The sequence below is a fragment of the Microtus ochrogaster genome, chromosome 2 (assembly GCF_000317375.1).
Source record: "Microtus ochrogaster isolate Prairie Vole_2 chromosome 2, MicOch1.0, whole genome shotgun sequence".
NCBI classification, from domain to species: domain Eukaryota; kingdom Metazoa; phylum Chordata; class Mammalia; order Rodentia; family Cricetidae; genus Microtus; species Microtus ochrogaster.
In genome coordinates, this window is record NC_022010.1 from 69,630,973 (window position 1) to 69,642,465 (window position 11,493).

Below are 11,493 nucleotides of genomic sequence, written 5' to 3' on the forward strand. Positions count from 1 at the left end.
CCTGCACACACTGCTGAGGGTGCTGAGCCACGTAGAGCTCACTCAGCCTTGTAGGCCCATCAACTCCTTCCTCCATTCATCTTTCCCCTGACTTGAAACCTAAACCTCAGCCTTCCCAATGACCTATAGCACCCCACCCCTCCCCAAACACTACCCTCTCACCCCTTTCCTACCCTAGATGTGGATTTATGTTACTAGAGCATTCAGGGGACAAAGATCAGTATGTTTATTTTGTAGTTGTGAGTTTAAGGTCTGCCTTTTCCAAAGCCCACAGTACTCTGAGAGCCCATTCCACATTTAATCTTCACCACTAAATACCCAGCGAAGACATGAGGTACGAAATAAATGTTCTTTTGTTTGGTTTTGGTTTTTCCAGACAGGCTTTCTCTTTGTAACTCTGGCTGTCCTGGAACTTGTTCTGTAAACCAGGCTTGCCTTAAACACACAGATCCTCCTGCCTCCGCCTCCTGAGCGTTGGGATTAACGAAATAGTTTTTAAGGGTACTCTTTTTTTAAAAAAGATTTATTTATTATGTGATGTGGGAGTGTCATATATCAATCTGTTGATTTCATTGGTTGAGTAATAAACAAACTGCTTGGGCTCATAGCTTAGAACATAGGTGGGTGGAGTAAACAGAGCAGAATGCTGGGAGGAAGAGGAAGTGAGGTAAGACGCCTCAGACAGAGACGCCATGCTCCCAGCTCCTGGACAGACGCGAGGATAGCTCTGCTCTCTGAGGCACACGCGATGAAGCTCCGACCCAGGATGGACGTAGGCTAGAATCTTCCCGGTAAGACCGGTGCTCACAGATTATTAGAGATGGGTTGATCGGGATATCAGAATTAGCCAGTAAGGGCTAGAGCTAAAGGGCCAAGCAGTGTTTAAATGAATATAATTTGTGTGTTGTTATTTCGGGGCATAAGCTAGCCAGGCAGCTGGGGTGCTGGGGACGCAGCCCCGCCGCTCCTATTACTACAATTATGTGTACAGTGTTCTGTCTCCATGTATTCCTGCACACCAGAAGAGGGCACCAGATCTCATCATACATGGTTGTGAGCCAGGCTGCTGGGAATTGAACTCAGAACCTCTTGAAGAGCAGCCAGTGTTTTTAACCTTTGAGCCATCTCTCCAGTCCCTAAGGATACTTTTATACAAGTTCCTGATACACTTAGAGGTCTCAGAACTTTGAATATGAAAAAATACCTGAATTGTTTTAAAATTTTAAAAATGAAATTAGCTAATAGTAAAATATTCCAAGAGTCATTTTTTCTTCTTCTGTATCTGCTGTAGAAATTTGGAGAAAACAAAGATGAGACCCTTCAGCATAACTAAGAACTTACTTCTTACTGAAGTCGATGCGGAGAGAGAAGTGTAGGTCATCATGATGCCACACCTTGTATTCTTAAGACATTAAAATTTTATTTTATGTACATGAATGCTTGGCTTGCAGATGCGTGAGTCACAATGCAGGTGCTGGGAGTCAAACCCAGGTCCTCTGCAGGAGCGATAGGCTGTTAGGCACTGAGGTCTCTAGGCTAAGGTGATCCACTGTGCATTATAAAGGTAACGAGGAGGAAGAGAGGGAGGTACCACTGAGCCTTCCAGAGAAAGGCCAGAGGCAGGGCACTAGGACAGATCTGAGCCTGGAGAACAGTCCAGCTAGACATGCTGGTAGCAGGAAGGTGCAAGGCAGGCACTGGGAAAGCAGCAACCAGGACTGCAAGGACATGCTAAACATTCTGAAACCCGACAGAGGCCTGGAATTCCTAGTCGCATCTGTGTCTAAATCCCAGAAACAGGTACCTCAAAACCCAATAAACTGACAGCTATGGTTAGCCTTTCTATAAAGTCCACAAAATAATATTATTGCCATTCTACAAAGCACTTTAAAGTCAAAGATAAAATTTAGCAAGCACTTCTGTTTGTGAAATTCAGGACACACCTCAAAGAGCAATCAAGTAGGACAGGCTAGACCAGCAAACTCCTTCCTGTCATGTGTGCAGTACTGTTTGCTTTGTATCTGATGAGGACCTTCATGCCTCCAAGTGTCTAGGAGTTACACACACCTGCTACTTAGAGTGCTGGTTGACATGCACGTGGCTCACTAATGTCTGTCTGTCACATGTACACGCGAGTGAGCACACCCACACACACCCTGCATCAAGAATGAAAACAGATACTAAGGGCCATGAGAGGGCCAGGAACAGGGATCGCAGTGTGTCTTAGCCCTGCTCTCACGTCTAGCTGCAGAAACATTGATCCACTTATGATAAAACGCTTAAAGCTTAAAAGTTTATAGTGATATTTATGTTTTAATAAATGAAGCTTGCTGGAAGATCAGAGGGTAAAACTAAGTCACTAGAGGCCAGGCAGTGATAGCACCCGTACCTTTAATGCCAGGATTTGATAGACAGAGGCAGATGGGTCTCTGTGAGTTCAAGGCCACCCTGGCTACACAAGATGAATACAGAAAATGACTCAGGTGGTGGTGGCTCCCACCTTTAATCCCAGCACGAGAGGGGATATGAGACAGGAGAGACAAAGGTTCAGGGCTCAGCCTACAGTTGCCCGTCCTTGGCAGAGGACAGAGCCAGCAACTGGCTGCTTTGCTTTTCTGATCTTCAGTCTGAACCCCAATATCTGTCTCTAAGTTTTTACTACTTGTGCTACAGAGGCTACAGGAGCACCAACATGGAACCTTAGGGCCGGTCTATTCCCATGTTCAGAAAACAGTGAAAACGAACTATAGTGGACAGTGAGAATAGAGACTGGTTGTGTCCTTCTCTACTCACCATCGTACAGGCAGGAAAGGAAAGCCCACAAGTCTGCACTTTGGAAAGTTCGCTGAGCCGGGAGCCATTTTTAATGGCCTTAATTTGATCTTCAAACTGAGACTGTGGGTAGAAGGGAAAATGTGAAGTTTTTGCAACCAATTCCAAAAGAAAACAACTGTTTCAATTAATATTTTTTCTTGTCAGATAATTCATATGACCAAGTTTCCCAAGAAATACAGGTGTGAATAAAACTCTAAGATAATTATCTTAAGGAAGTCAAACCATTTACTGAGAGGCTGGAGGTGGTAAGGCTGAAGAGCTTGGTATGATCTGACCCTTGGCGGGCAGGCTCCTCGGCCTGGAGATCACCAAAGCAGGAGAGCTGGTTCTCAGAGAGCAAGCAGGGAAGGACCTGGGCATCTGAGCACTGGGTGCCTCCTGTAATTCCCCCCTGCTCAGGAGAGCGAGCAGGGAAGGACCTGGGCATCTGAGCACTGTAATTCCTTCTGTTCCTTTTCTTCATGCTCAGACATGAACCCAGGGCATTATGTGTGCTAAGCAAATGCTATAAGAATTAAGAAAATATCACTAATTTCATGAAAAATTCCTAGTAATTTCAACAAAAAAAGCACTGAAAAAAAATTTTTTAAAAAGGAATGTTTAAAATACAACGGTAGTCTCCTGAGCATCCAAACCACCACAATGATGTTGGTAGGATGGCTCACCTCTGTGCTCTCCACTTCCTCTCTCACGGTAGAAAGGAAGGACTCCCAGGAGTGTATATCGGCCTCCGTCTCGGGGCACAACACAGAATCACTGCAAGATTGAAGCAGACAGCTACTTACCACCCATTTTACAGACTGGGAAAATGAAAGCATTTAAGGGCAAACAAAACAAACATACAATAGAAGGTCTGCTTTGAAATTGTACAGTTTGAAGCAGGTGTGGAGGTGCATACTTTAGTGTCTGCATTGGGGAAGCAGAGACCCTTAGTCAAGCTCTCTGCAACTGACACCCAAGGTCACAGGGAAATCAGTTTTCCCCAGGGGAGCTGGCCAGCACAAAATCGCTTTTTGCTTTGTCCCCCCCCCCATCCGTCATACTGTTCTCTTGCCTTTATTTAATTAACTTATTTTTAAGAGACACAGAAAAAGGACAGACAGTTGGGCACAGGGAGGTTCTGGGAAGACTTGGGGGAGGGGAAACATGATCAAAATATACTGTAGGAAAAGCATTTTGGGTCAAGCATTTTGAGTAATTGTTTTTCTTCAAGTGTTTCTAACTGTATTTCCCAAGTGGATGGGAAGAGCACCTAGGAGCCACAGTACCTGCTCATCAGCTTGAGGTTCTTAAGATAGGCTTCCGCTTGTGCGGCCAAACTCTGTAATTTATACACTTCTCGCTCCTTCCAGTTTTCAAGGACAGACACCTGACAGTACAATAGAGGATACATAAATGTCTCACAAATGACAATCTGAAACTACTCGAAAAGTTTACAAGTAAACATTAAGAACTTTCCAATTTCTCTTTAAATAAAGTACAACGGCAGACACATAAGAACACAATAATGCTGTAATTTCATCAGGTGACCAGGCGCCTCCTTGGCCCCCACACCGAGGGTGTGTGCTCAGCTCTCCCCACAGGTAACTGGCTGCTGTGTGAGAATCAGTGCAGGCGTGGAACGGCCTCATTTTAATCCAGGTGTCACCAATCTGGACAGGGCCTCCAGGAAAGCCTGCTGCCAGACGCTGGCGTAGCACACACGCTGGCTCGTTCCTCAGCTTCGCCTAGAAGCAGGAGCCTGAATGACAAGTAACTAGAAGTCTGCTGTTTCCAGACAGTCCAACTCAATCCTTTTCTCATTTCCCCAGAAAAACCACAGACACATGTGACAATAAAAAGAACTTGTTTCTCAAATATCCAAAATCACATTTTAGAAACAACAATAACAACGAAATAAAGCCAGTGTTACAGTTTATTTCCATTTTCCTTTGTTTCAGTTTTCAACTAGTATACAAAAATTAATGTGTACTTCTCTAGGGGGACTGAAGAATACACAAACATGTAAACGCCCAAATACATACATATATTTCTTTCTTTTGTATTTTTCTTTTAAGGATAGACTGGCCTTGAACTTGTGATTCTCCATTGCTGCTCTTGGTGTATCTGAGATCAGAATCACGAGTCACCAACACAGCAGTGGTGGCTGACTTGTAAGTTATTTCATTAAGTAGTTTCTGGTGTGTGTGTGTCTACACACATGTACGCACATATGGAGGTCAGAGGACACTCTAGTGTCATTTCTCGGGTTCACTCCACCTTTCTGTTTCCTTGTGTATTTAAGACAAGGTCTTTTATCAGCCTGAAACTTGCTAAGTAGGAGAAGCTGGCTTGCCAAAGAGCCCCAGGGATCCATCTGTCTCTGCCTTCCCAATGTCAGCTTAAAAAGACAACAACAACAACAATAAAAAATAAAATGAAAAAGGATTCTAGGGATGGGATTCAGATCCTCGTGGCTCAGCACTGACAAGCACCTTACCTACAGAGAGCTATCTGACAGCTTGGGGGCGGTTCCTTTGATTTGCTTTTGAAGGACTGGTAAATACTGACATGCCTCATGGTGTGTGTCACTTGATTAAATATGAAGAAGATTCCATGAAAGGCATGAGAAATGACTAGATTATTATGGTGAATAAGAAGGCAGTTATAAACTGAGGTGTATTTACGGGAACAACTCAGAAACTTCAGGATAAACTACAGCAGTGTGTGTGCCTGGCAAGCACAGGTCCTGATGCGGAAAAGAAAGAATAAAACTAAAAATTCTTAGGCAAAGAAAAGTAACAACTATTTGATCTGGGAATTAGACTGCGGATGACGGCCTGTCCTATCTCCCAGCCCCCATCATAGCATTACTCTACAGGTAAAGAGACAGACGCGCAGAGGCCCTCCCCTTGCTGACTGTGCTGGGCTCACCTCGGCAGCTACTGCTCTCTGGTGGCTCTCCTCGTAAAGCTCTCTCGCTTTCCTGATGGACTCCTCCACTGCTGTCTTCTCCTCTGTGAGCGCAGCACTATGAGAGGGAAAACAAAGCCACCCGTGAGATCACGCTGAGGTCAAATGCCAGGCCAGTTTGAAATCACATCACATTCTCCAGACTATCTTCTGCCTTGTGTGTCATCGTACAGTTTAGACTCACTGTGCCCTCTGCATTTTGTAAGCGATCAGAGGAAGATAAATCAAAAAGAAGTATCTAGAAGAAGTGCAGAGGAACACACGAGGGCACTGTGCCAGTTTACTGGCTTCACTGTGCGCTTGTGCGAGCATGCATCAGGCACAGGTAAAGGTAGGGGTCTGTGGTGGTCAGGGTTAATAACTTTGAGCGTGAGTCTTCAGGATACATCCACTTTGCTTTATTTGGGACAGGAACTCTCTCTGATATCTGATATCTGGTACAAGAGCTGGCCGGTGAGCTCCAGAGATCCTCCTGTGTCCACCTCCACAGCCCGGTGTGACAGGAACACGGATCACCACACCCATGGTTATGCACAGACGTTGGGATACATCTCAGGCCCTCACACAGCACGTGCTTGCTGACAGCCAGTTCCCCAGCTCCTGCTTCCTGACTTTCGAGGATACAATTTAGATAAACTGGTAATTGTTCTCAAACACCCTTTATATTTCAAGTAAGAAATTTCAATATCGAATGGTTATAAAAATAGGAACAAGGTGATCAGTAAGAAGCTGTTCAGGGCCATGGTTTTTAAAATTAGCCAGGTACTTTGTTTCACTGTGTCATTTTCAGAATCCTATGTCCTGCTCCTTACCCTGGCGTCTGGCTTCCTCCTACTGTTCTATCTCCCCCACCATCACTCTCTTGTTTTCACATCAAATATATTTTACTCTTCAAACTGTAAGATCTCTTTCTTCTCTCATGGTTCCCTCTTGTTTCATGACCTACATGCACACACAAAAACTAAAGTCTGTGGGCTCTACGAAAGAAAGCACTGCAGCTGCCTCAGTGAGGCTGGACTCCTGCTTGTTGTGATTTCCCGTCCCATCATGGCCATACGCTGTAACAGAGAAGGCCACCGAAGATGATGGGGACGGACAAGCAAAGGAAAATACAGCTGCTATCGGTGAGACCTGGTTGTGTACATGACAACACAGTGTCCACTAATAAAGATGAAGAGGAAACTCTACGGGTTCACAATGACAATTATGAAACAAACCTGCAATAACAGAGCAATATACTACAGAGCGATATACTGAGTCCCGAGACTCAGGTGGCACAAACGGTGTTTTCTACTGGTGGGAATGGAACCCAGCCATGCATGGCAGGGAAGTGTTTCCGCTACTGAGCCACACTCCACCTCAGAAGAATGCTTCAAATACACTTTCAATTTCAAGTTAATTAAAGGGGGGGGGGTATGGTGACACACACCCATAATCCCAGCACTTGGGAGGCAGGGACAGGAGTTCTAGGTCAGTCAGAGATAGAGTGAGACCCTACTTCAAAGCAAGGAAATGAAAGGAGTAAATAATAGCAATAAATCTAGGCAGTGTTTATACTGACAATGGGAAATAAAAGTAGAAACCTGAATATATACATATTCAAGCCTTGAGAATTATTTAAGAGAGGCAGACAGGCAATGATATACTTAGAGTCTACTGAGATTGTAGTGAAAGACGTCAAGAATAATGAAAACTTGATTTGCCTGATTTCCACGGACTGGTCCAGATGTGATCCGCACTCCGTATCTAATCCATCGGTCTTCTGGGCAGACCTACAGAAGCAGGCACACAACCCTAATTACCTCTCAGGCTGTTCCACGACAACCCAGTGACCTGCATCCACACCCATAACGCTCCCCGTGAACCCCAGGCTGCCCAGCTTTACTGCATCAACTGTGCTGCTTGGAGAAAGGTTTAGTGACTGTTTTCACAAGGGCACACGCTTGGAGTCCCACACTACGGGAATACAGAGAGGGAAATCTCAAGTTTGAGGATAGCCCGGGCCACACGGTGAGGTGAAATCATCTAAAAAAAAAAATCAGTATATCAGGCAGCCAGCATGGCACATGCAGTAAAAACGCTCACGCTGGGCCCTTGCTGACTCTCACTTTTACATAACTGAAACATGCCAGCTCAGACAAAGCTTCAAGTAAAAAACTTTTCAATGGAAGTTTCTTAAAGGATGCACAATTGTGAAAATAGTATCTTAAACGGTTTTTACTTGATATATGTATTTGAGATTAAGTACAAAGAATGTGACAAGAAACAGAAACCCCAGGATATTAAAAACAGCAATGCCAGCCAGGTGGTGGTGGCTCACACCTTTAATCCCAGCACTCGGGAAGCAGAGGCAAGTGGATCTCTGTGAGTTTGAAGCCAGCCTGGTCTACAGAGTGAGTTCCAGGACAACCAGGGATAGAGAACCCTGTATCAAAAAACCAAAAAGCAACAACAGAACAGTAACGCCATGCTGCAGCCGTTACTTACGCTTCGCTGGTGTTTACAAGCCTTTTCACTTTTTTCTTCAGGGCCTTCAATCTTTCTTGGGTTTCTTTCTTCTCTTGTTGCCATTTTTTAATTTCTCTGTCCAGATCTTGGAGGAACCAGTCTAATTCTGTCTCTGAGATCTAAAAACATTTTGAAAAGACTTGAATGATCATGGCAATCCATGTCTTGGGGAAGGAAGGACCCCAAGCGCCCAGAGCGGTGACAGTGTCTCAGCCTACTCAACATCTCATGTGTAGGGCGCTGGCACCCTGGTGGCTTCACTGGCACTCTGGGCCCCAGGATTCAGCTAACACAGCACAGCCATACTTCAGCCACGGAGAGCATCGGTCATAGGAAGTCCTTTGAAGAACATTGTGTGCACATGGGATTCACACTTTGGCCTTCAGCCTACATAGCTATCTAACCTGGAAGTAATCTGCACATGGTTTAGCTGGCAAGTCCAATAGTTTTTGTTTGATTTTAGAAATACCACTGCGATAGCTCTGGTTGATCATTTGGATTGAAAACTGTCCGAAGTCCAGGCCTTTGGATTGAAAACCTGTCCGAAGTCCAGGCAATACGGTACAGAAACTCGTGAGGCAGCGCTAATTCCCTTCCCCTGGAGAGTAAGATTTAATGTCACTCCCAGACCTATGGCTCAGCTCCCTTACGCAGTTGCTGCTTTCTGAAACAGCTGAACTGAGAAAAACGGGAGAAGCTTTCAGTGTCTGTGTGCAAGTACCGGGCAGGATACCTCTGTGGAGGAAACACTGTCTATTTTACTGTTTCTAAGGAAAGAAGTGCACCAGGGAATCCAAGCAGTATTTAACAACTAAAAATATGTTAAATTATGTTTAGCCTCAAATTCTACGACTATCAACAGCTGCTTAATGAAATCCTGTATTCCTGTTTAATCTCTTAGCTCTTAATCGACATTCCGGTCCTAAACTTCCTCTTAGGTTCAGAACAGCTGAGATCAAGGACTCAGCTACAGTAACTCGGGGCTTCTCCCTCGGAATGCACAACACACCCTATAACAAACCTACAGATATAATAGGAAGTAATGGACTTCAAGTCAAAAATGATAGGGGCCAGGAGGCCATTTTCCCCTCTTCAGCCTTAGACAAAGGTTTTGATGCTAAGTAGTCAGGTCCTGCAGCAGCGGAGTGGTGCTTCAGAGGAGAGAGCTCTAGATGGATGTGATGCATAGCTCCTCCCAAGTGCAGAAGCACAAAAGGTCTTGGTGTCCCCTCAGGCAGGGGTGAGGGTGTCCACATTTCCTCTGCTAATAAAACCTTGCTGATTCCAAACATGCCACGTCATTCCGTGACACAGATAGCCCCAAGCCTACTACGCTGACAAACTCCTGTATTCTACATGGTTCACTTCTATTTCCAAGATCATGCCTGCTGTGCAGCTGGAAGCCACCTACCTTTGTTTATACTCAGATACAAGGATCTCACCTGGACCTAGCTTTCAGAAAGGAGATTATGTGCAACCACAAGGTTATGCTAGGTCATGAGAACCCACTTGGCAAAGGTACCTCCAGGAGATCGGGTAACAAAAGGATAAGGAATTCTAATCATGTTTGTATACACACACACACACACACACACACACACACACACACACGCGCGCGCACGCGCGCGTGCACACAGTTCTGCCAACAAAAATATGACCTGAGTTCACGTGCTGTTTGTACTCACTGCCCTTTAACGACAAAGCTGCTTCATAATTAATACGGAAATGATCACATTAACTCCCACCTACTCTTGTGTAAAGACAACCAAAGAAACTCAGATTTGCAATTTAAGAGGGTAAACAACTGACCAAGAAAGTCTAGAAACTGGATGAGCCCGACATGAGGGAGGGAGTAACTGGACTTATCATGTTCTTGAGCACAATCATGGACAACACATCCAAAGCCACACAAATGGAAAAGTGCACTAGAGGAGCCTGTACAGGGCAGCTGTCCTATGCTCCAACACACACTAGGTGAGTAGACACAGTGAGCCCTGCTCGGACGACAGCAGCAGCCAAGCTCTGCTTGTCAGAGTCCCCCTCCTAGGCACACTGTGTGCCCGGAGTAAAAATCATCTGTGCACACAGCAGGCACTGTTGGAATACAGTACCCAGTCTGACCACCAGTTTGTGAAGCCGGAGGTCTCTGTCACAAGTGTCACGCACCAAATGAAAACCTGAGTGTCCATGTGCCAGAGTCACGGAGATCACAGTGCAACAGCGCATCTGTACGACCATTTTACCAAACCTCTCATCCACTCAGTCTTATATCCCATGTGTCATGTGCTGACCAGATATAAATTTGGTTTCTACCATTTTATTTTTCCCAGACACACAGGAGAACAACAACCTCTTCTCATCCTTTGCTTCTCCAGCACTATCTGTGCAATCAGACCTGGGGAGCGTTACCAAAGTCCCCTTTGACCAACCACTTCAATCCTGATAAAGAGTTTCCTACTTAAAGTCACATTAAGCTAATTTTCTACTATTTAATGTATTATTCCAGCTGTTAATTCAGACTTTTTCCCCCCTCAAACAGTTTTCTTAAATGGGTCAGTATCTCTGTTCCCTTTATGGATAGGAAGCACAGCATTTTCTCACATCTGTGATCTCACCGCTCCACTAAAGCGCCGGGCTTTCCCTAACAGTCACTGTTTGTGACGGACGGAAAATCTCAGCTAAGAGAATCTAAACCAGGTACTCCAGCGGACCGTAATACAGCAAGGACTCCAACAGTTCCTCTGACATTTATTAGGAAGAAGAAGATGAAGGGCAGTAGTGGAACCACGACTTCCTGAGCCTTCACTGGGTATCAGAGTTTTACACGTGTTAAAGTAAACCCAGGAAATAAGCAATTACTCTCCAGATATTTCAGATAAGCAAACAAAACTTTAGTGAAATTAAGTAACCAAGTGCTCTCTGAATTGTTCTAAGCAGAACTATTAGGATAGAAGCAAACCTGACTCTAGGACTCACAATTGCCACTGCCTTAGGAATTCGTCCTGGGATCTAAAACACTGAAGAGTTAACCAGGGACAAGGAATTACAGATAAATGAGACAGTCCTTGTCTCAAAAGCAGCGTGCAAGCTACAAGAACACAGGCACTCACACTCGGCAGTGTGCAAGCTACAAGAACACGGGCGCTCACACTCGGCAGTGTGCAAGCTACAAGAACACGGGCGCTCACACTCGGCAGT

The 11,493-nt window shown here is 45.0% G+C and overlaps 1 protein-coding gene across 3 annotated transcripts in view; it reads right to left on the minus strand.

Moving 5' to 3' along the window:
- Ttc3 (tetratricopeptide repeat domain 3) overlaps nucleotides 1-11,493 on the minus strand; it is a 101,880-nt gene that overhangs the window by 8,553 nt on the left and 81,834 nt on the right. For all 3 annotated transcript variants that reach the window (XM_013352631.2, XM_013352630.2, XM_026786485.1), the window contains exons 36-41: nucleotides 8,275-8,414; nucleotides 7,491-7,559; nucleotides 5,749-5,845; nucleotides 4,104-4,204; nucleotides 3,501-3,591; nucleotides 2,794-2,895 (exon numbers count right to left, since the gene is read on the minus strand). In XM_013352631.2, the coding sequence (XP_013208085.2) occupies nucleotides 2,794-2,895; nucleotides 3,501-3,591; nucleotides 4,104-4,204; nucleotides 5,749-5,845; nucleotides 7,491-7,559; nucleotides 8,275-8,414 (600 nt within the window). The remainder of the gene's footprint in view (nucleotides 1-2,793; nucleotides 2,896-3,500; nucleotides 3,592-4,103; nucleotides 4,205-5,748; nucleotides 5,846-7,490; nucleotides 7,560-8,274; nucleotides 8,415-11,493) is intronic.